This window comes from Lipotes vexillifer, unplaced genomic scaffold (assembly GCF_000442215.2).
Source record: "Lipotes vexillifer unplaced genomic scaffold, Lipotes_vexillifer_v1.1 scaffold314, whole genome shotgun sequence".
Taxonomy (NCBI): Eukaryota; Metazoa; Chordata; class Mammalia; order Artiodactyla; family Lipotidae; genus Lipotes; species Lipotes vexillifer.
In genome coordinates this window covers 180,845-206,603 of record NW_006777107.1, presented here as the reverse complement: position 1 = coordinate 206,603, position 25,759 = coordinate 180,845, and the positions used below count along the sequence as shown (strand labels likewise).

The following is a 25,759-nucleotide window of genomic DNA, read 5'->3' as shown; positions in this document are numbered from 1 at the left end:
AGATACAGATACAGATCTGTAGCTTATTACATGCAATGAAAGGATTCAGACGTGATAGTGCAGTAAGACACCTTGGATGAGGCATCTTACTTGGATGAATTCTTAAACATCAATTTGGGAAGAAATCATTTTTCACATGTGTATAGAATTCCTCACAAGGTCTTGCAAATAGCAGGTGTTCAAAAAAGGATTCTGAATAAATGAAATTTAAACTACATTAAATATTTTAATACTTTGGGTAAGTTATAAGATGGCATACCTGGATCTGTGGCATGTTCACCTTGTATTACTTCTAATTTCCCTAGAAGGAAGGCTCAGCTAAAATGATAACTTCATCAAAATGCTCTGACAGCATAAAGAAGTATGTTTTCAAATTTTAAAATGTGCAAATTTTAAGTAACACTGTATAACACACAGTTGAATGGGAGAATTATATCTTATAGTTGAATAGTTGAATTATATCTTATAAAAGGTCCCTTTTTGGTAGTACATAGGGGTCACAAAAGGACAAAGATTTATTTACTATGAGGAGAAATCTCTCAAATATTTAGAAGTCAGATACAGCAATTGACTCTGTATTTTATAAGAAAGGAGAGTCACATAAATCTCTACTTTACCAAGGAATTATGATATTAAGACTGAGGATAATACATGAATGTTTTTATGTCCTACATGAAGGGATAGAACTTGGCCTAGAAAAAAATGAAAGAGTGGTTCAGTGATTCTCGCAGCTCCGTTAAAGTAACATCACTGTGTTACATGAGGCTTTGGGATCTGTTTATTGTAGTTTCCCTTTTCTTCAAGAGAGAAACAATCATATTTCTCCCACTTTCTCTGATCCTCTTCCAGTGAGAATGAGATCATGTGCTACAATTAACAGCTGAATATTAATTTCCTACTAAATAAAGTATAACTATTTTTTATTAAATACTAGAAGCCTGGATTGTCCAAAAAAGGTCTGCTTACTTATATCCCTGTAAGGAGCTGGAAGAAGAAATTTTGATCACGTGCCAGCGTGCTTCTAAGTGCCCCCACGTATTTGGTTCCATCCTGCAGTTACAAGATTTCTGGCGTTTTGCAAGAGTCATTCATTCCCATTGTACTCCTACCCTGGAATCCATTTTATTAACCTACTTGAAGTGATTCCTGATAAATGAAGGGCATTACCTCCCCTCCCCTTCCTAGTCTTCACAGCACACCCCACTGGCCCATTCGCAAACACAATGGAGGAAAATGTAGAGCCTGAAGCTTGGAACTGAACTTTCCAAATAATTAAAATCAATCCTTTTCAAACTATGTTTACCAGAGAGCCAGAGGAGGGAAAAGGAGGTATACTTTACCAGGTAAGATGTACCTTTCAAGGAAAATTAGCATGGCCCCTGCGCAAGACAGTCAAATTCGTGAAGCGTTCCATGTTTTTCTCTTGGGCAAACCAGGGATTTTGATGTGTCAGTGTAGGTTCCTCCTTGATAAGAAAAGGCACCGTTCTGGTGATAATGGAGGAGGCTATGCATGTGTAGGGAGCAAGAGGTAGATGGGAAATCTCTGTACCCTCTTTTCAATTTTGTTGTAAACCTAACACTGCTCTAAAAATAATAAAGTCTTTAAGAAAAAAAACTGGTATCTTTTGCAATTATTTAGGTGAATTTTTTGGCAGTAAGATTTAAATATTAATAGTGATGAAGTTAATGGAAGTATCAATAATCTGAAAAGCTGTATACCTATGACTGTCTTTGCCTCACCTTTCTTCCTACTGGTTGAGGTCATATAATAGATGTGCTTTGGTCAAAAGAATATATTTACGACCAGGCAACTGACTTTAGCAGAGCTTGGGACAGAGGATTTCTGATTCACTTAGGAATTTCAGATATTAACACAAATCACCACTAGCAGGCACTGTTCACTGAATTACCAAAGGCATTCCCATCCCACACTTCTCCCTCCACCCGCCTCCCATGGCCCCAACTCCACGAACGCATGTACGTTCACACACTCTAACATAACAGACACTGAATTTTGTTCAGGAACTTGGTGGAGAGCTTTGGCCTTGGGAAGGTAGTTCTAGCCAAGGTCCCTGGCGGAGAGGTGTGCATGAAACCAGTCTGGTGAATGAACCATTCAGGGGAAATCTTCTTTCTGGGAGTTTCAGAAAAAGATTCCTTCCCCCTGATAAGGAGGAGACAAAGGAAGCCAAAGTTCCCTCTCTGCACAGCATCCTGCTTCCTGCCTACGAACAAGTTTGTGTGAGGGTGTGATGCCCAAAGTCCTGCAATCCTGAAGGGAGGTCAAGAGACTCACCCAGACCTGGGACCTGACATCACAGAGGTGTGAATGGACATCATCAACACCTACTGCAAGGCATCTGGTTATGTAAGGGAAAAAAGCCTTTTGTGTGTGTGAAGCAGCTAGCAGTGGGGTGTTGTGTTACCTACAGCTTAAAATCCTGTGCTGATACAATGAAGATGCTGTCCTCCAAGTGTGGCCCAACTGTGCAGCATTAAATGATAAAATCTTGCTAAATCGAGCTCTTTTATTTCAAGTCCACCCAGACACTCAGCTGCTGGCCCAATTTATGAATATTAAATAGTGATATACTCGAGTTGGTCAGCACTGAATTAACTTTGTTATCTTGATAGAATACAGAATATTTTATTATTCTGAAAAATCACTAAAAGTGATTATTATTCTTGAAAATGTGTCAACAGATAGAGATTTCTAATTTTCTTCATGCGACTTATTAATAGCGCACTGTAACAAATATTAAAACTACCTTGAGCGATGGATAATGAAGGCTCCAAGGAAGCAGTAGCTTTTCCTTAAGAAGAGTGATTAATTTTCTAATCTTGTTTCCCACAGCGTTTAGAACTTGGAGAGACTCCTCGAGAATAGTTAATTAAAAAAGTAAAACCTATTTGCTTTTTAAAATACTTAATATAGTCCAGAAACTGCTATGGGTTTTACATGCATTATCCTATTTAACCCTTGCATATCCCCAAATTTTACTTGCTGGAAGCCACACAGTAAGTGGTACAGCTCAAGCCTGGGTCACCTGACACTAAAGGCCCCTCTCCCAGCAATAGGCTGTGCCTCTGGTTTGTTACCTTATTCACGACTTTCCTCCTTAGGAACCTCTGCAGCAGCCCCTGCATGGGCTCGCCATCCCACCGCAGCTGCACCCAGCGGAAATGCTGCTGCACCAGCAAGTCAGAGCCCTGGAGACAGGCCTTGGCAATGGTTCCCAACAAAAAGCAGTTCTCATGAAAGTAATAACATTCGGACGTTCTGTTTCCTGAAACAAACCAAAAGCAACAGTCCAACCTCAGCAAGCCACAGTAGGGGACAAGTTCAAATAAGTGAAAGAAAGACGACCATGAAGCGTAACATGTGCTCTGGGAAACAGAAAGATTAGAAGGATCTCAAAGCAGCCTGCTTCTCAGCATGGTCTCTCTACCATCTTTACCTTTTTGGAAAGTACAGGGGCTTTCAGTGCTGCGATTTTCCAGAGGTCCCAAAAAGTCCCCCAGTAACTCAGACAATGAAGATTTTTCCAAATTCTCTAAGATGATGATGATTTTCTTGTTAGCAGGAGATTGTTTCACTGGGATCAGACATGCTGTGGTCAAAAAGGAAATTCAGTGATTAAAGATTTTACAAAAACCTATAAAAACTGGCCAAGATTTAAGTGTTAGCAAAGACGTGACACAATGGGAACGCTCTGACATTGCTGGGAGAGTACAGGATTCTGGAAAACAGTTTGGCATTACTGAATACAGGTGAAGATACACGGACACAATGATCCAACATTAGTTCCAAAACAGATTCTAAATGGAATCAACTCGAATCTCTACCAACAACAGACTAGATAGGAGTATATTCATACAACAGATATGAAAGTGAACAAATTACAGCTACAAGCAACCGCATGAAGACTTGTCACAAACAATAAATTAAGAAACAAATCACAAAAGGCTACACACAATATGATGCCATCATTTGAAGTTCAAACACGGGCAACACTAACCTTGTAAGTTAGGGATTCATAGATAGTAAAACTATTTTTAAAAAGCAAAGAAATGATTATCACAGAAAACAGACTAGTGGTTACCTCCATGTGCCCCACCCCTTGTGAACAGGGGTGGGGCACATGGGCCCATTCTGGAAGCTGGGAATGTTCTATTTTGTGACCCGGTCAGTGGTTAAATGACAATTTTATTTTAAATTATTCATTGATCTGTAAAACTAGGCAGTATGTATTTTATAGATGGATATTTCAGAATACAAAATGTTAAAATCCTTAAATGATCTTTAAATTACACATATGTAAAATATTCATAAAATTATGGAAACAGGACCTCAGAGACCAGCAGGTCCCTCCTTTCATTTTACAGATCTCAGAGAGGTTAAAGAGATTTGACTCAGGTTTCAGAAACAGTGGTAAGGAAGGACCGTGATCTTGGACTTGTGAGTCTTATTTTAGGGGTCCTCACACTAAAGACGGGGGGCTGAACTGCATGTCAACCGAAAGTGAAAGACGGAAAGTAAATGGAAGATTGCTATTACATGTAGAAGACAGGTGATAAAATGCAACTGAAACAGTGCCTGGGCAACTGGAAACAGTCAAATGTTGTTAATATTGTAGTTGAAATATATATATATATGTATTTATAAATAATACTTCCTATACACCAATGAGTAAAAAAATCACTTTTTAATATTTTAGAAGATTCTAAGATGCCCTAGTCTTAGATAAGTTAACCTTGCAAAAAAGATTAATTTAAAATACTTGAGAGTGATTCTGTCAAGTATTCCACTTTTCACAAACACTTACGAGAGTACATTATACTCCGTTCCACCTCCTAGTTACTATAGACACAAATACATTTTCACTTTCAAAAGAAGTCCCTGTAAATGAATCTTCTGAGATTGAAATAGCTCTTCTGGATGCTATAAAGCTTTAAAAACTAGAAGACAGGAAACAAAGCCAGCCACCTCTCAACTGAGTTGTATTTGTTGGGGCTATTACACTAGTGTCTGGCGTGTGCTGCATCCCCTTCCACAGAGCTACTTAGTAAAGAGTGCTACAGTTCTATGCTTCTCAGGTTCAAGTGTTATTTCAAAAATATGTTTTTTATGAAATATGATAAACCTATAGTTTTTTAAAACAACGGTAAACTAATAAATCTTTTATACCCAGTGATTTAAAAAAACAAAACCAAACCCAGCAACAACAAAACCAGACCAGGTTGAATGGTCTATGTATCTGCCTTTCTGTAACTAACGACTGAAGGTCTCCAGTTTTGCCTTGATTTGTGTTAAGTGTATGGCTAGTTCCGGCTAGAATGTGTCTGCAGGAACATGTAATTGCATCTCAACAAATGTTTTCCAGTGCCCCCTTACTGTACATACTATGCTAAGCACTACGGCATGCTGGAGGTGACTGATTCTAACTGGGGGGATGTGGCATTTTAAACTGGACCCGTTACGAGGAATGGCATCTTGACAGATCAGAAGGCGGCTTTCTAGGTTTAAGAAATGGCATAGGCAGAAGAATGGAGGCCAGGCAGAGCTCAGTCCTAGAAGGGACCAGGGCTTCAAACCAAGGTCAGAATAGTTGCAAGAGTAGCATGACAGACAGCTCAAAGCTGATACATGTGTCTAGTCAGGACAGGCTGGGAGCTTGGGTACAGAGTCACATCAGTGGAATGGAAGCCAGGAGCTCCATCTGTCGGCAGTAGGGCAGCAGGCTGTGTCCTCACTCTGGGCTACACATTACAGTCACCAGGGATCCAGCCCCAGAGGTTGTGATGTAGTTGGTCAGTGCTGGGCCTGGGGCATTGGCATTCTATGTGCAGTCAGGGTAATACTTGCTGATATGAAGTCTCAGAACCCAGCCACAAATGAAAAGTGGAAGGCCCAGGATGTCATGTCAGAAGGGAGTAACTACCAGCTCTGGGGATCAGTGAAAGTCTTTAAGGAGGGGATAAACAGGATTTGACTCCTGCTTTGAGATCTCACTCTGGTGTGAAGAATTGACAGGAGAGCGAAGAAACAAGAAAACACATCTACAGGCTCTTACTGCTGAGGTGAGGACAAGAGGTAACAGGAGCCTCATCCAGGGCCAAGGCACAGAACAAAAGGATAGTCTGAGGTGGAGTGAGCAAAGCTCAGTGGTTGATGTCTTGAGAGAGGGCCGGAGAGGGAATAGCAGAGACAACTCAAAGTTCCCACCGGAGAAGAGGCCATGCAGTAAATGGAGACAGACAGCACATGAGCAGGAAAACACTTGAGGCAGGGGAGGTGGTGATGGGTTATGTTTCAGGCCTGAGTGATGAGTGAGGCATCACTCTTGAGATGTCCAGCAGGGGCTGGGACAAAAGGATGGAGGCAGCAAGGGAGGATTCAGGCTGGAAATAAATGAGTTTATAGGATTGCCGGAGGCCTCTTGGAAAGACACAAACTCATTCTCCTGAGTCCACAAGCAAGGACTGTATTGTCAGTGACTTAATTAACCCCACATTTAATGGACAGCTTGTGCCCTAGACAAAAGGGGTGTGGGGTGCTGTTCATAACAGTTGGGTTGGGTTTCCACCTCATCTTTCTTCATCTTGGTCTCCTCTGAGGTACCAATGAAGGGTCAAACAGACTGGGTTTTTTGGTGAAAAGCTTTGTCTTCAACACTGCTGGCCTCATATGTTCAATTTTTTCAGTAACATCTGCTTCTCCATCTGACCGCTTAAGTTTAACAACCTAAAGCAAGTTGGTCCAAATGTAAATTTCATTTTAGTTGTGAAACAGCAAGTCTAGTTCAAGTTATTTAACATGGTTTCAATTCTAAAATATTAACCAACCATAGAAACAGAAACTCATTACACCTTTGGGTTTGAAGGATTATTCAGCCTCTGATCAGGGTTCATGGAGACATAAGATGGCCACTCACCCCATGTTATAGCTGGAGATTCCTTTCGGCCTATTGTTGGAAAGTCAGCCATTTGGATTCCCTTTGCCCCATGCTAATTCAAAGCCCTATTTCTGAAACTAATCTACCCTTTTTTCCCCCTGCTTCCAACTTTATAGGTATGTCAGTTCTGCCCCTCTTCAGAGGTCAGTAATCTTAATCAGACACTCGCTTGGCTAGGCTCAGGGCTATAGTCCAGTTTTGCACACCCTTGTATTAAAAGTTCTGGATAGTCTTGCTCTGATAGAGCAAGACTCATTGGCTTAAAAATAATTAACGTATCACATTTATAGTTAAATCCGAACTCCTTTATGTCTAAGGTGACCCCAAGTCCATAATCTCCTCTTTGGAGATGGAAGCAGCCCATCTTTTACATTGTCCACTTAAAACAAGGCTCTGCAGGGATGATGCTCTGAGTCCAGATGAGAAGCAAGGGACAGACCTCCAAAGAGCCTCCGGTAACGCAGGGTCCAAGGAGGAAACTCATTTATGTAGACTTCAATTACATATTATTACAGTAATTCTATCTTTATTACTTCTGAAGTAGAAAGTTCTCTCAGGAATCCTAAGTATTATTTTAAAATACCAATCTAGTGTTTAATTTTTTTTTTTTTTCACTACCACTTGTCGCATGTAATTTTAAAATGTATCTGTCTTGCTAACCTAACTCAATACCTTATACTGAGGAGAAGTATGACCCAATTCTAATACACGTTCAGACCCTCCTTACCAAATAATGGAGCCATGTGATGTGATGGTCTCTCACAAAAGTCAATATGAGAAGGAAGATGTTATTTTAAAATAAACACAAAATACCCACTGCTTGCGTAAGTGCTACACCATTCTTTTTGAACTGATCTTCTGTACTACATTATTTTCTTCACTGGCACCATTTTAGTCTCCATATAAGTTTTAGATTCTTAAAGCTAATTATTTAAAAACAAATCTGCTACTCTTCCTTCTTGTACTTTTTCACTCATACACTTCTTTTATTCATTCTCTGTGCCTCTTTTCACTGGCTTTCCTCTACAGAGTCGTAGAGAGGAACACATAAGGTAATGTATGTGCTATGCCCATTGGAAGATGAAAGTTCAACATTCTAACCTCCAGCTGAATGTAAGTAGTTTAAACTCTTTTTTTTTTTTTTTTTTGAGAAAATAAAGTTAGAAACCAGGAATAAGTTTAGAATACCTAATGAATCAGTATATTCCTCACTTGGTAGTCATATGATTTGATCAGTTTACTTTCTTTGTAAAAAAAAAAGAAAACGCAAGACAGTAGCTGATACATAATTCCTGTCCTCTAATTATTCTAAAAGCTTAAGTGGAACAGCCTAGAAGCTCCTTTTCTCTGATCCAGATCTCAGCCTTCTCTACATTCTGTCCTTTTCCATCACCCTGTGACCAAAAGAAAATTCCCTGCTAGGGGCTTTCTGCACTACAAAAGAAGTGACACCACACCACTGGTCCTTCCCTCTGGCTCACTTGTGATTCCCTGGCACTGCTCAGAAGCTTCTGGTGTCCCCATCTACTCAAAGTGTACGTTCTCCGTTCTCCGTGATCTCTTCATTGGCCACCAGTCAGCAGCAGTGGGGCCTACTGCTATGAAAATGATGGTGACAGTGGATGGAGTTTTAGAAGATGAGGCTGGACAGCAGCAAGGGGAAGATCCAAAGCCAGATGGTAATGTTCTTGACATAACATTCAGAGACCTTCAGCGTTTATTCTGGAGCCACTGGAGTATAACAGCAGGAAATTCTCATGAGCAGTTTTTTATTCTAGGGTGAGCCCTCTGGAAACCTGCAGAGGGCTTGTGGAAGCAGCGAGAACAGAGGAAATAACAAAGGTTAGTGATGAGGCCTCCATAGGCCCTTGAGCAAGAAATGATAGGTGGTAGGGGGACTGGAGAGCAGGAGGTGGAGATGAGATATAGGAAGCAGATTCAAAAGAACTCAGGACTGACCAGATGTGGGGAATAAGCCAAATGAGGGATCTATGATAAGCTCCACTTGCTAACTTGGATAACTGCACTCAAGGATTCAGAAGGTGAATCTTGTGTTTATATCTTACTTTTGTTATTAAAAAAAAGAAAGAGGGAGTTCATACATATAAATTACTAAGCCCAATACAGAATAAAAATCCTTTAATATTTGGAGATGCTACACTATTTCCTATATAAGAGAGTAGAGTGGAGATTTTTTGGCCTCAGTCTGTCATTTGAAAACTTCCTTTTTTCAAATCCAATTCACTCTATTTTTATGCCCTATCATCAACTACTGTCTCAAAAACTTCTGCACTCTCTAATCTTACTTCTCTCTACCTCCACTGTTAGCAACTAGCAAGTTAGCACTTGCTGACAACTAAATAAGATTGACATTCCCTTTTCTTTGCGCATATGCTACTTCCTGTATCAGGTTCATGCACTCATGCAACAAGTAATTATTGGCAATCAGTGTACAAGGTGGAATGGAAGAATAAGCTACATTACTAGCCTTCAAGGAGCTCATAACATGTGTGTGGACCAACACAAAAGCCCAAATAATACCCTCACCACCTTGAACTATAGTTAGGTGGGGCACAGAGGTAAACAAAGCCTACTGCAATACATCAGAGGTAGTTGGCATACCTGGAGGGATCAGACAAGCCTTCATTTGGGGGTGTCCTCAGAGTATTTAAACAGGGGCTTCCATGTCTATTTTAACCAGGCCTGTACCACACAGTACTTTACATAGTACCTGCCATGCAGTAGTTATGGGTGTGTCGGGGGGGGGGCAGTTTGTGTGCTTATTCTAGATGAAATTTTAGAGTAATTCTAGATGAAAGCTGCAGCATAAACAAAGACATGGAGAGTGGGAAAGCAAAGGACATGTGAGGAAGAAATACTGTATTCTGCTGGAGCTTAGATACCTATTTTTAAAAAGGGTCAGATATTCCAAAGAAGATATACAAATGACCAATAGGTACAGGAAAACAGGTTCAACGTCATTAAGGACCAGGAAAATGTAAATCAAAACCACAATGAAGTAACACTTCATAACTGTTAGAATGGCTATCATCAATAAGAGTTAACAAATGTTGGTGGGGATGTGTAGAAAAGGGAACCCTTTCACATTGTTGGTGGGAATATAAATTGGTGCAGCCACTACGAAAAACAGTATGGAGGCTCCTCAAAAAACGGAAAATAGAACTATCATATGACCCAGCAATCCCACTTCTGGGTATATAGCTCAAGCAAATGAAATCAGGATCTTGAAGAGATTATCCGCACACCTGTGTTCACTGCAACATAACTCACAAGAGCAAAATACAGAAACAATCTAACTATCCAACAAGAGATGAATGGATAAAGAAAATGTGGCATACATATACAATGTAATGTCATTCAGCCATGAGAAAAAAGGAAATCCTGCCACTTGCGACAACATGGATGGACCTTGAGGGCATTATGTTAAGTGAGATAAGTCAGACAGAGAAGGACAAATACTGCATTATATCACTTGTACGTAGAATCTAAAAAGGCCAAACTGATGAAACAGTAGAATGGTGGTTGTCAGGGGCTGGAAGGTGAGGGAAATGAGATGTCAGTCACAGGGTACAAACTTTCAGCTGTAAGTCAAGTAAGTTTCAGGGGTTAATACTGTATCTGTTGTATACTTGAAAGTTGCTAAGAGTAAATATTAAATGTTCTCACTGTAAGAAAGGAATGGTAATTATGTGACGTGATGGAGATGTTAGCTAATGCTATAGTGGTAACCATTTTGCAATATAGAAGTGTATCAAATCAACGAATTGGGGCTTCCCTGGTGGCGCAGTGGTTGAGAGTCCGCCTGCCGATGCAGGGAACACTGGTTCAAGCCCCGGTCCGGGAAGATCCCACATGCTGCGGAGCAGCTGGGCCCATGAGCCATGGCCGCTGAGCCTGCGCTCCACAACGGGAGAGGCCACAACAGTGAGAGGCCCGCATACCACAAAAAAAAAAAAAAAAAAAAAATCAACAAATTGTATACCTTGAACTTAACTCTATGTTGTATCTCAATTATATCTCAAAAAATTAAATTAAATTAAAAAGGGTCCGATAAGCAAATTAAGTGGATCAGTGTCCTAGAATGGAAGACCCTGAATGGGACTGACGTAGCTCAGTGGGTGACTGGGCCATGTGGGAGTCAAGAATCACAGAGCGCTTTTAATCAGGTGTCTGGTGGTCTGTGAAGGATGTTCAGGGAGCACAAGAGGTAGACGGAGCAGCCACTTACAGGAAAGTAGACAAAATATAGTAAAAGGAGGCATAAAGTGGGATGGTACCAATGGGGATGGATGAAAAAGGCACACTGAGATCCATCTGGAAGGACATGACCATGGACTGGCTGTGGGACAGGAGTGAGGGGTCCATGACTCAGAGGACCTGGGGGTTCTAGATAGTCCTAAAATGGCTTAAAAATTAAGACAGTTGAAAACACTGAAACATTGAAAGAACAACCTCCCAAATTTTCACTTAAAAACCAGGATGTCTGGCTTCTTCCAAGTCACAAGACCTCACGTCACTGAGTCTACACTCAGCTGCTCGCAGCTGGGAGCTGCTGCCCTCGTGACGATGAAGATAGGCTTCCCCTCCCCTCCAGCCCCAACCAGCCTGCTTCACCCCCTAATGTGGCTTTTTGGCACCCGTGGGCATTTAGGTTTTCAACTCTGCCAGGCAGACCTGAGTTCCAAGTGTGGGGTGCCAAGAGACTCACCAAACTGAGAAATTAGGAAGAGTTTTCTAAGAAGATGCTCCCCAAGGATTTAGAAATGCTGAGTTGGTCACCTTCGCATCCTTCTTGACCTAATTCACTGCTCTCAGATTTTTCTTTTTCTAGCTCTCTAAGTTTAGAGCAGCATTCAGTCTAATTGCTATCTACTCTGATAGGGTGAGAGCACAATATTTTAACTTCTTACTCTGAAATGAAGCAAGACTGAACACTAAAAACCATAGGGGGCTTTTGTTATAAAACTAAGGGGAGAAAAAAATTTTTTTGGCAGGTGAGTTTTTGAGGAGCAGCGGTGGGCAGTGACTCAGGTCCGGCTGAGAAGCTGGAATGCCTAGTTTGAGTCCTACTGTGCTGCATCCTCACTGCAGGATCCACTGCGTCCTCACTGAAGGATCCACTGTGTCCTCACTGCAGCGTACTTAACCTCTTGTCTCAAGTGTTTATAAATCAGGGTGTTTACAGAGTCAAAGCTTAGTAAACATTAGCTATTGTTAGTATCATCATCAGAGAAAACACCTTTTCTCTGTAGCTTACTCTCACTAGTTTCTGGCCAAAGACTGGCCTGAGTACTAGAGCAACATTCAGATTCTGGTGGGATTTTCTTGTCCCCAAAATGTGCTTCTAGGCTTGTGGATTCCTCAGTTCCCCTCTAAACCTGCCTCTTAATTTTACTTCTTGACTTAGGAACTCCTGGTAATTTCCTTCTTCCTCAGCCTGGGCACCAGCTGTCCCAGCCACAAGGTATCTCCCTTGAGCACAGCTCCAAAGATAAAAATCACCCTTCTCCCTAAAAAAGAGACCTGAATTCACATTTCAACTCACCCTTCGCCCAGCTCACAGCTCCCTCCTTCACCCGCTCCCCAGGGTCCCTGTGGTTTTGAGCCTCTGGAGACCAGAGGTTGGTCCATTTCAGTTTTACTTCACTAGTCATACTATATACTATGCAGAGTTACACTAACTCCACCTGTGCTGAAGCTTGGGGTGTTATGCTCTGGAGCCTAAGATAGAAAATTTATGAAAACTTTATATTAATAAACATGCTTAATCATGGTTCTGCCACTATGTAGTTGTGGTAAGTTACTGAAACTCTATGCCTGTTTCCTCACCTTTGAAATGGAGATAATACCAACTTGCATAGGGCTGTTGTGGAGATTAAATGAGTTAATTAATGCATGTCATGTGTTTAGCAAAGTGCCAGTCAATGGCATACTAAGAATGACGTGGAGAAAGAAGTGCACCCCAGGTGCAGCAAGAGGGGTGCTTTCGTTGTAGAGAATTTATGAATAATAATAACATTTATTAAAAACCTATCTCCTTATTATCACCGTGCAATTCTAAACTGCACCAATAACGCAATGCTTAGTTCTGCTAAGGTGGACTGCTCCCACCACCCCCTCCCTTGGTATCCTCTAGCCAGTTATGTAGTATGCTCCCAACAGATAATTTATAAACAAAAGAAAAAAAATATAGGATGTGCAATAGATACAATGGTATGTACATGAAAATAATTTTTTGCAAGTGCTCACCTGGGTTCCCAGTTTTCATCCCGCAGCTGCTCCATAACTGATTTCTCTGATGATGATACTAACAATAGCTAAAAAGCCAACTTAAATTGATCCCCAAGCAACAACATTTATTTCCGTATAACGGCTTACTTGAAGGGCATGCCTTTCGGTTATCACAATTCAGTTTGCTGAGATGGTCTTACCGCTACTGATGAACAGATCTACTAGCTGGTCCTTGGAGAAACCAGTATCCACTTCAGCTCTCACTATTTCACAGGGGAATCCTGCAGCCATTTGTCTGTGCTGTGATAAGAGAGTGATTAGTTCTATACGCTTTTGTGTTTTCGAAGAAAAGGAGAGGGTCTGTGAGTGATCCATACCTTCATGCAGAGTGCAAGCTGATGGGCTATGTAGTCTTGCAAGCTTCCTTCTGGGCCGTGGAAAATGACATTATGATATTGCTCGACCTATGAACAAAACAAGAAGAAACCTTAGGTAAAAATGCTATGAAGAGAAAAAAGTGGTACACAAGTGTAGAATTTCCTTTCTGATTGTCACCAGCCTTTCAAAAGATTAAAAATATTATTTTAGGGCTTCCCTGTTGGCACAGTGGTTGAGAGTCCGCCTGCCGATGCAGGGGACATAGGTTCGTGCCCCGGTCCGGGAAGATCCCACATGACGTGGAGCGTCTGGGCCCGTGAGCCATGGCCGCTAAGCCTGCATGTCCGGAGCCTGTGCTCCACAACGGGAGAGGCCACAACAGTGAGAGGCCCGCGTACCGCAAAAAAAAAAAAAAAAATTATTTTAGGGGTTAGCTTTATTCATTGGGCATGTGAAGTCTTTCATTTTAATGTGAAACACTGGCAAACATATTATGTATATAGTATTTTACATTTTGTATAGTACTTACATATTTATAGCAAGAGATGGCATTTTATTAAAGAGCATACTCCTTCTCCCTCCATGTTCTACACTGAGGTTCAGTATATTAGCTGGGAACACAATTCCTAGCATGCTTTTGTCCCTTGCAGATGTTCCATAATTTTTTTCTTTATTATCCCTTACAGATGCTCTTTAGTTTGAATTTTCCCAATGCATATTTTACTTTTCAGAGGTTAAAATAGCAATGAATGTTTTTCAGGAAATTTTGGAAAATACACAGAAAAATAAAGAAGCAGAATAGAAATCACTGAAGCAACCACTGTAAATATTTTTATGTTTCCTTCCAGCTTTTTTCTCTGCATAGTTGATGCATGTGTATTTGGTTTTTTTCTTTTTTTCTTTTAAAGAGACAGTCTTTATTTTAAGGATTTGCACACTGAAGACTTCAAAAAGTGGTAGGTTTTTAGAACTTATTGACCTGTATTTAAAAGGAACTGTTGACAAAGATTCGTCAGAAATAATCTGAACAAGCGGGAAAATACAGTTAATACTACTGAAACCTACTAAAATAACTCCAGGACATATGGTTTATCCAACATAAAGATACCTCTAAATGCTGTCACTGATATGAAACTGACTGCTTCTTTTCTAAACACACAGTGGTATAATTAACAATATTCAATCACTTCTGCTCTTTCCTGAATATATAAAAATTAAAATACCAATTAAAAAATACATTCTTCTCTTTCAATGTTTCTTACAGATACAATTTCAATATTCTCATTCAATAGTGGTGTGGTTTAAGCGATTTTTCATTCACAAGTCAAACAACAATCCACCCAAAGGGAACTGATAGTCTATAGGCTCATAGTGCAAATAAAGAGTTCGGGAATGCAGCAACTGACCTTTCTAAAATACAAAACGGATGAAATCCTTAGAAGATACATGTAACAAGCTCTACTAAGCAGCTGGCCACAGAACTAGAACATCTGATAATTTTCCTGGTGATTCACTGGGACTCCAGCTGTTTCCAAACTCAACTTGAACTCTCATCTTAGGCTTCGTATTTTCCTTTTCCAGTTTCGCTAATGACACAAACATGATTCAAATCCTTGAAGTAGTCATTATAGTCAAGGGCGTATCCTACAACAAACCTGTCTGGAATTTCAAATCCAACAAAGTCTGGTCTATATGCAACACTTTGAGGGGTCCTTTTAACAGGCAAGCTTGCAACCTTAAGCATCTTTGGATTATTCTGCTTGACCAAGGAAATCAAGGTTTGCATTGTTCTGCCAGTGTCGATTTTATCTTCAACAATCAAGACATTCTTTCCAGTTAAAGTTGAGAGATCATCTCCACCAATTACTTTTATGTCACCTGTTGACTGGTCATTACAGTAGCTCTTCAGTCTACTAAAATCTACAGTCATAGGTATAGATCTGTCACTATTTCTCTTCAGTGCTTTGATGTAATCCAGCAGGTCAGCAAAGAATTTATAGCCCCCCTTGAGCACACAGAGGGCTACGACGTGATGGCCTCCCATCTCCTTCATCACATCTCGAGCCAGCCTTTCGGTCCTGTCCATAATTAGTCCATGAAGAATAAACACCTTTTCCAAATCCTCAGCATAGACGATTAGGTATACAATATACATCTAGGTCATAACCTGGCTCATCATCATTAACCACGATGCTGGGGCTGCGGGCTGCCATAACGGATCCAGCTGGTGCGCGGGCTGAGGGCAGTCTAGGGAGGACAAGCCGGCGGGGCCGAGCAGGAGGCGGGGCCGAGCAGGAGGCGGGACAGAGCAGGAAAGCAGAGTGCTCCGGCCGAGCGCTCTTTTGCCACCGCTCAAAGCCCAGGCGCCTGTACTTGGTTTTTAAGGATATGGGGGTGTAATCTTCTTACAGCTATTGTATATCAGAGGATATCTTTGTGTTGACTTTTTGCATAAAAGACATCTTCGTGAATATTCAATTCGTGAATCAACTATGTGATCCCATTCTTCAAAGCACTGAATTCCAGAAATCTAGGTAGAGAATGACTGATACTTTTATTTTGTAAAAATGAAAATCTCTTGCCTGGAAGCCTATAGGGTTTTAAAAAAATCTTTATCCTCATGTATAAGGATATTTCGCCTAAGAATATGTGGAGATGTAGTGGGTGCTGGGACAGAAAGCCATGACCTTTTATGTATGTCAAGGGCCGTGACGTTTGTTGGAATAAAGTGTGGAGGGGAGGTCAGCCTCCCACCTCCATGATCCCAGGGCTGAGTTCCCACTCCCAGCCCACATGCTGGGGAGAAGCTTTCTTCTTGGAAAGGTCTAGCAGAAAAGCAGCTGTGCAGGTGTAGCACCTACCTAACCAGTACAGTTGACGAAGCTCATATATGAGGATTGAGCCACCCGTACTTAGAGAAGTGTTAGACACAACAGGGTCTGTTCTCTTTATAATTTGTAATGGGACAATGTAAGAACATGTATATCTTTGTGCTATTGTTGCTCTGCTGTGCTCTGATGAGTTTGTCCCTTTTACTTAACAGGGGAAGGGCACATCCTTGAGGGTAGCCAGAGTAGACTTCTACAAAGACAGTGACTATGCCCCTGGCTCCTTACAGGAAAAGGCAGATTCTGAGATATGAAAGGAAGGCTTGAGGGAAAGCCCTTAGCATGGAAGGAAGAGGGAACTCCTTCCTTACCTGGGGACTTTAAGACCTGAGCTTTGGCCTCCCAGGAGACCATGACATAAACTTAGAGGAACTCCTAGAAAGTGGAAGAAAACTAGTCTTGACCACTGGGTGTCTGAAAATGAGCTAAGGAGGGAAGTGATTCTTAAAGGGGTCCCTTGATGTTGCACTTGGGACTGGGTTTTAGGCTCTGAAAGACAATTTATCTGGTAGCCACCACTGGTTTTCTCTGAGTTTAAATATTACTCCACCATTGCTAAGCCTTCCATAAAAAAGGGAAGAGCTGGATTCACACTGTGGGTAGGGCAGCAACACGGAGAGTCGTGGCTGGAAGACACAGGACAGTGGCTGTAGCTGCCTGAAGAACATCAGGATCCTAAAGCCACAGGATGAACTCAGCAGTGGCTGGCCTGGGCTGTTTTCCATGGTACTGAGAATCTGTGAGCCAAGCAATGGTAGAGATGCCGGCCAGGACCAAGACTTGGGACAGGGCCTCTTCCAGAGACATGGGAGAGATAGTAACCTAAAAAGTTCAGTTGAGGTTCTGCTTCTTAGACAGTGAGGCCATAGAGCCATAAGACTTCAGGGGTAAATTATTATTAAAGAAGAATTGTTAAAGAATAATATGCTCTCATTTGTACCTATGTGATGGGGAAGCTTGGGGATACACAGATTATACTTTTCATTTAAAAATGTTGCCCAGGGCTTCCCTGGTGGCGCAGTGGTTGAGAGCCCTCCTGCTGACGCAGGGGACACACGGGTTCGTGCCCCAGTCCGGGAAGATCCCACATGCTGTGGAGCGGCTGGGCCCGTGAGCCATGGCCGCTGAGCCTGCGCATCCGGAGCCTGTGCTCCGCAACGGGAGAGGCCACAACAGTGAGAGGCCCTTGTACCGCAAATTAAAAAAAAAAAAAAAAAAATGTTGCCCAGATTTATATAGTTAGGGCCTCTTTCTCCCAATTTTAAATGCAATATGGTAAATCCTTTTGATATGCACAAATTTTTTTGGCTTGGGAAATTTTTCTTCCATTATGTTTTTGTTAATTTCTCCTCTTCTAGTTCTAATTCTAAGGAACACCTACAAGGCTTAAGTTCCCTTGCTGTTCTCTGTAAGGACACCTGTCCCCTTATCTCTTCATTTCTCTCCCTCTGTCCTTCTCTTCTGCCTTCTGGGAGTGAACTCCTCACCTCAGTCTTTCATAACCCTGAATGGAAAATTCATTTACCATCTCACTTTTGCTCTTTATGATCTCAAGGACAATTTTAATGATGCCATTGCATTTTTTGTTGTTCTTATAGTTCCTTGCTTCATCCGTCTCCTTTCCAACATTCTTCCTTTTAATCTTAGCCTGTGCTCTATCATGGCTTTCTTGCCCTGCTTTCATAGTCTATCTCCTTGCATTCTCTAGAGAATGAACATAATTTTCCAAACTTCTTTGTTCTTTATTTTTAAGCTGTGTTCTTCTGAGTTTTCAGAAGGATAACTCTGTTCTGTTCTGCAGTATTCTTCCATAGGTATAATGTTAACTTGCCATTGGTATTCATATACTGTGAAACCACAGGAAGATTTCTGCAGTGGAGCAGGATGTGTGGACCATCACTGATTTTACTCGCTGTCCACTGATTTTCCGGCTGAACTCCTGCCTTAGGTCACTGGACAAATGGCAGGCTGGTGTCTATAATTTCTAGTTAAACTCCAGCATCCAGCACTGGCTGCAGTGGACTGAACTTCTGCTGTCCACCTTGGCGGGCAAATGCATGAGATGAACTGCAGTACAGGAAGCAGGATGCTCTTGTACCCGTCCCAGCGAGAGTGCTGATATAATATACTTCCTGGATGCAGCACTGTCTCACCAAAGCCCGCCGACTTCCTGCTCAGGGATTTCTCGGATCCAAACTCTGAATGGCTGTGGAAGGACCTGTGTTGACAGAGGGTGGAGGATAATATCATGGTGCAGCAAAAAGCAGAGGCAGTAAAGGAAACATGCCCAATTTTCTAACTGCTGTAAATCTTGCTTTTTTGAATCATTAGTAAGATGGTAAGAGAGATAAAAGTGGTTTCCTAATAAATCTCAGGTAGGTCTCAAATAAAGTAAACTCAACACTCTCTTGCCCCTAAAGTTAGTGAAAATTTTTTCTAGATTCTTGACAAAGGAAGACCTCAGTTCTATTTTTCTCTATTATTGTGAAGTTTTATCACTTTTAAAAAGTACGTTCGTGGGAAATTGTGTGTTAGGTACTTGCCAGGTGCAATTTTAAACCAGAAATCTTGAGCTCTCCAAATTAATCCCAAACTGCCATGACTTACAGGGTAGAAATTCTCACAAGGAATGGATTGTTTCACAACAGTGGAACAGGATACAGCTTTTCAAGATTTACTGAATATTCTAGCCCTGAGATTTTCAACTAGCACTGCTATTTAATCCTGTCTCACTTTTGAAAACACGAGTGCTCTTTATAGCCATCGTGTCAAACTGCCTACATTTTCTTAAGATTGATTTTGAAATCATCTAACACCAAGAGACCCAACTTCATAGATAAGCTGTCTTCAATTCCAACACCTAATTTTTTCTCAGATTGTTGGTTCTCAGGGACAGGAAACATTCCATTTAAAATTTCATCGAAAGGCCATTCACTAGCAATAAGCATTTCTGTTCACACACTCTATTATCCTTTCTGGAATAAGGTAAAATATAAATAAATGAATTCAGTAAGTAAATCAAGGTAAAAGATTTCCCGATCATTCAGACATTCTAATGCATGCATCCTATCAGTAGGTTTCTCCTCATTTCAGCCATTATCAATTTTTTGTTAATGGTATTTTGTTCTACCTCATCCAATGATACAGTTTTGTTGGTTACCATTTAAGAACTGAACCAAAAATTAATTATGGAAGCCTCTTGCTCTACTGAGACTGGTGCAAACATGCAAAGCTATGCCAAGAAAACATATTTATCTGTTCTAGTGCTACCATATTATTTCTCCAAATAGCAAGATCTGAGGTATAATAGATATACATGCTCCATGCTTCCAGCAGAGAGCTCTAAAGATAGACAGGTAGGTAGGTAGGTAGGTATAGATGGACAGACAGGAAGGCAGACATTTTTTGGGGGGAGGAGGAGATAAATATTTGAATTCTGTTGAAAGGAGATCTATTTTTTGAAAAACAAATTCAGCTTCTAAAATGTGAGTTGTAGTCACCAGAATTATCTTCTAAGTGCATGCTTACAGTGTGACATTTCTGCTCATTAGGAAACAGACACTGGGCTTTTTTATCACAGTTGGTACCAATCCCTTTTATTCTTGTGTCTTCATAGCCTATTCAGGAAGCTCTTATCACATGTCAATTAGTGCTTTGTGAGGCAAATGAATTCTGCATTAAATGGAAACAATGACCTCCACAAAATCCCATCCATCCCTTTATTTTTTTCCCTCCGCAGTGTTTTTCTGCAGAATGGAGTTTACCAGAGGAGCTATAGTCTCCACTAGGGTCAATGTAGCACCTGCAATGTGTTTTCAAACTTGTGGCATTATTTTAAAGCAATAAACTTGAACTTTTGTTTGGAGCTTCACTTGTCAGAGTCTGAGGAAAAGCTTCTACTACCCTGAGACAGTTTTAGGCCAAGTTGTGTTGAGATGCTGAACACAACATCACAACACAATGAAAAATAAAAGGTCATTACCAATCTAATAAAATTGGAATGGTTACAGAATAAAGGGACATGCTTTATAGCTAAGATGTTCATTCCAACCTCTTCTGGAACTTAATTTTTAAAGAACTGATTTATATATGACTTTAGAGCCACATACAATACAGTTACTGTCAACTTATTCATGTAAAATCCCTCCAAACAATATTGGCACATCCAGCATCAGGGATACACAAAACCAGAGTCTTTCATGTTAGGGGTTTTAGGCATTTGCTGAGGTCCCTCTTTATAGAATAGGTGTAAGAGAATAATGGAATTCAAGAGAAATTACAGTTCACACACAGAGGGACACCCATACTATATGCTTTTAAAAATTAGCTTAGTGCAACCACAAAAGCCAAGATCAGGGCTTCCCTGATGGCGCAGTGGTTGAGAGTCCGCCTGCCCATGCAGGGGACACAGGTTCGTGCCCCGGTCCGGGAAGATCCCACATGCCGTGGAGCGGCTGGGCCCATGAGCCATGGCCGCTGAGCCTGCACGTCCAGAGCCTGTGCTCCGCAATGGGAGAGGCCACAACAGTGAGAGGCCCGCGTACCGCAAAAAAAAAAAAAGCCAAGATCAGACTTGGTTACTAACTTCAAATAAAGATAGGCCCTCACTTATTAACACAGAAGTAGTAATTTGGATGTTTTAACTATTTAAAAAGTAAAACTATAAGATATAATTCTTGGATATAATTGCCCCCTGGTCACCTCACCTCTGGCACTCATGAACTCTTGCTGCTCCAGACCTCCTCTGGGCTGACACTTGCCCTACTGGCCAGAAGCTTCTTGCACTGTAGCCAGGGAAGCCAAGGATCCACTGGTGTTGGAATCACCTCTTCCTCATACCAGGGAACTGGCTTCCTTCTTCCACTATGACCTTACCCAGCATTGCCCCTCCATACTCTGAATAAGCTCGGGCTAAACTTGGTCATCTGCTAAAGGGGTTGATGAGCTTTTGTGGGCCGTCTTAGATATGTAACCATCATTTACAACATTACTTCTATGGGAACATAGCAAACTTATTTTGGGAATGTATGAAGACTAAGTAGAATCTCCTAGTGATGACTCCTGATGATGAGCATGGCACATACTTGAGCGGACAGCCAATATAATTCTCAAGAATTGTGTCCATGGGGATTCAGAGTTCTACATTTAAAAATAGGGCTCGGGCTTCCCTGGTGGCGCAGTGGTTGAGAACCAGCCTGCTGATGCAGGGGACATGGGTTTGTGGCCCAGTCTGGGAAGATCCCACATGCCGTGGAGTGGCTAGGCCTGTGAGTCATGGCCGCTGAGCCTGTGTGTTCGGAGCCTGTGCTCTGCAACAGGAGAGGCCACAACAGTGAGAGGCCCGCGTACCACAAAAAAAAAAAAAAAAGGGCTCAAGGGACCTTCCAGATGGAAGAGGAGTAAGATATGGAGATCACCTTCCTCCCCACAAATACATCAGAAATACATCTACACGTAGAACAACTCCTACAGGACACCTACTGAATGCTGGCGGAAGACCTCAGACTTCCCAAAAGGCAAGAAACTGCCCACGTATCCGGCCGTGTGGCTGACAGTGTCTTGGTGATCCAGATGGGTGTCAGGCCTGAGCCTCAGAGTTGGGAAAGCCAAGTTCAGGACATTGGTCAACCAGAGACCTCCCAGATACATGTAATATCAAACGGTGAAAGCTCTCCCAGAGATCTCCATCAAAACGCTAGGACCCAGCTCCACTGAACGACCAGCAACCTACAGTGCTGGACATCTTACGCCAAACAACTAGCAAGATAAGAACAAAGCCCCACACATAAGGAGAGAGGCTGCCTAAAAACATAAGGTCACAGACACCCCAAAACACACCACCAGACGCAGTTCTACCCACCAGAAAGACAAGATCCAGCCTCATCCATCAGAACACAGGCACCAGTCCCCTCCACCAGGAAGCCTACACAACCCACTGAACCAACCTTAGCCACTGGGGGCAGACACCAAAAACAACGGGAACTACGAACTTGCAGCCTGTGAAAAGGAGCCCCAAACACAGTAAGATAAGCAAAATGAGAAGACAAAGAAATATGCAGCAGATGAAGGAGCAAGATAAAAACCCACCAGACCAAACAAATGAAGAGGAAATAGGCAGTCTACCTGAAAAAGAGTTCAGAGTAAGGATAGTAAAGATGATAAAAAATCTTGGATACAGAATGCAGAAAATACAAGAAACATTTAACAAGGACCTAGAAGAACTAAAGAGCAAACAAACAATGATGAACAGCACAATAAATGAAACGAAAAATTCTCTAGAAGAAATCAATACCAGAATAACTGAGGAAGAAGAAAGGATAAGTGACCTGGAAGATAAAATACTGGAAATAACTACTGCAGAGCAGAATAAAGAAAAAAGGAAAAGAATTGAGGACAGTCTCAGAGACCTCTGGGACAACATTAAATGTACGAACATTCGAATTACAGGGGTCCCAGAAGAAGAAGAGAAAAAGAAAGGGACTGAGAAAATATTTGAAGAGATTATAGTTGAAAACTTCCCTAATATGGGGAAGGAAAGAGTCAATCAAGTCCAGGAAGTGCAGAGAGTCACATACAGGATAAATCCAAAGAGAAATATGCCAACACACATGTTAATCACCTATCAAAAATTAAATACAAAGAAAAACTATTAAAAGCAGCAAGGGAAAAGCAACAAATAACATACAAGGGAATCCCCATAAGCTTAACAGCAGATCCCTGCAAGCCACAAGGAAGGCGCAGGACATATTTAAAGTGATGAAAGGGAAAAACCTACAACCAAGATTACTCTACCCAGCAAGGATCTGATTCAGATTCGATGGAGAAATTAAAACTTTTAAAGACAATCAAAAGCCAAGAGAATTGAGCACCACCAAACCAGCTTTACTACAAATGCTAAAGGAACTTCTTTAGGCGGGACACACAAGAGAAGGAAACGACCTACAGTAACAAACCCAAAACAATTAAAAAAATGGTAATAGGAACATACATATCGATAATTACATTAAATGTAAATGGATTAAATGCTCCAAACAAAAGACATACACTGGTTGAATGGATACAAAAACAAGACCCGTATATATGCTGTCTACAAGAGACCCACTTCAGACCTAGGGACACATACAGACTGAAAGTGAGGGGATAGAAAAAGATATTCCAGGCAAATGGAAATCAGAAGAAACCTGGAGAAGCAATTCTCATATCAGACAAAATAGACTTTAACACAAAGACTATTAAAAGAGACAAAGGACACTACATAATGATCAAGGGATCAAACCAAGAAGAATATATAATATTGTAAATATTTATGCACCCAACATAGGAGCACCTGAATACATAAGGCAAATGCTGACAGCCATAAAAGGGAGAAGTCGACAGTAACAGAGTCATAGTAGGGGACTTTAACACCCCACTTTCACCAATGGACAGATCATCCAAAATGAAAATAAATAAGGAAACACAAGCTTTAAATGATACATTAAACAAGATGGATTTAATTGATATTTATAGGACACTCCATCCAAAACCAACAGAATACACTTTCCTCTCAAGTGCTCATGGAACATTGTCCAGGACAGATCATACCTTGGGTCACAAATAAAACCTCGGAAAATTCAAGAAACTGAAATAGTATCAAGTATGTTTTCTGACCACAACACTATGAGACTAGATATTAATTACAGGAAAAAATCTGTAAAAAATACAAACACATGGAGGCTAAACAATACACTACTGAATAACCAAGAGATCACTGAAGAAATCAAAGGAAATCAAAAAATACCTAGACACAAATGACAATGAAAACGCGACGACCCAAAACCTATGGGATGCAGCAAAAGCAGTTCTAGGAGGGAAGTTTATAGCAATACAATCCTACCTTAAGAAACAAGAAACATCTCAAATAAACAACCTAACCTTACACCTAAAGCAATTAGAGAAAGAAGAACAAAAACACCCCAAAGTTAGCAGAAGGAAGGAAATCACAAAGATCAGATCAGAAGTAAATGAAAAAGAAATGAAGGAAACGATAACAGAGATCAATAAAACTAAAAGCAGGTTCTTTGAGAAGTTAAACAACATTGATAAACCACTAGCCAGACTCATCAAGAAATAAATGGAGAAGACTCAAATCAACAGAATCAGAAATGAAAAAGGAGAAGTAACAACTGACACTGCAGAAATACAAAGGATCATGAGAGATTACTACAAGCAACTCTATGCCAATAAAATGGACAACCTGGAAGAAATGGACAAATTCTTAGAAAAGCACAACCTTCTGAGACTGAACCAGGAAGAAAGAGAAAACATGAAGAGACCAATCACAAGCACTGAAATTGAAACTGTGATTAAAAATCTTCCAACAAACAAAAGCCAAGGACCAGATGGCTTCACGGGCGAATTCTATCAAACATTTAGAGAAGAGCTAACACCTATCCTTCTCAAACTTGTCCAAAATACAGCAAAGGGAGGAATACTCCCAAACTCATTCTATGAGGCCATAATAACCCTGATACCAAAACCAGACAAAGATGCCACCAAAAAAAGAAAACTACAGGCTGATATCACTGAAGAACACAGATGCAAAAATCCTCAACACAATACTAGCAAACAGAAACCAACATCACACCAAAGGATCACACACCATGATCAAGTGGGGTTTATCCCAGAGATGCAAGGATTCTCAATATATGCAAATCAAACAATGTGATACACCATATTAACAAATTGAAAGAGAAAAATCATATGATCATCTCAATAAATGCAGAGAAAGCTTTTGACATAATTCAACACCCATTTATGATAAAAACCCTCCAGAAAGTAGGCATAGAGGGAACTTACCTCAACAAATAAAGGCCATATATGACAAACCCACAGCCAACATTGTTCTCAATGCTGAAAAACTGAAACCATTTCCTCTAAGATCAGGAACAAGACGAGGCTGTCCACTCTCACCACTATTATTCAACATAGTTTTGGAAGTTTTAGCCACAGCAATCAGAGAAGAAAAAGAAATAACAGGAATCCAAATTGCAAAAGAAGAAGTAAAACTGTCACTGTTTGCAGATGACATGATACTATACATAGAGAATCCTTAAGATGCCACCAGAAAACTACTAGAGCTAATCAATGAATTTGGTAAAGTTGCAGGATACAAAATTAATGCACAGCAATCTCTGGCATTCCTATGCACTAGTGATGAAAAATCTGAAAGAGAAATTAAGGAAACACTCCCATTTACCACTGCAACAAAAAGAATAAAGTACCTAGGAATAAACCTACCTAG

At 40.9% G+C, this 25,759-nt stretch overlaps 1 protein-coding gene and 1 pseudogene across 1 annotated transcript in view; both read right to left on the bottom strand.

The window, feature by feature from the left end:
• CTTNBP2 (cortactin binding protein 2) overlaps window positions 1-25,759 on the bottom strand; it is a 159,498-nt gene that overhangs the window by 13,217 nt on the left and 120,522 nt on the right. The window contains exons 13-16 of the mRNA XM_007450770.1: window positions 13,588-13,674; window positions 13,411-13,510; window positions 3,461-3,613; window positions 3,102-3,289 (exon numbers count right to left, since the gene is read on the bottom strand). Of these exons, the coding sequence (XP_007450832.1) occupies window positions 3,102-3,289; window positions 3,461-3,613; window positions 13,411-13,510; window positions 13,588-13,674 (528 nt within the window). The remainder of the gene's footprint in view (window positions 1-3,101; window positions 3,290-3,460; window positions 3,614-13,410; window positions 13,511-13,587; window positions 13,675-25,759) is intronic.
• On the bottom strand, window positions 15,144-15,801 carry LOC103087988 (hypoxanthine-guanine phosphoribosyltransferase pseudogene; annotated as a pseudogene).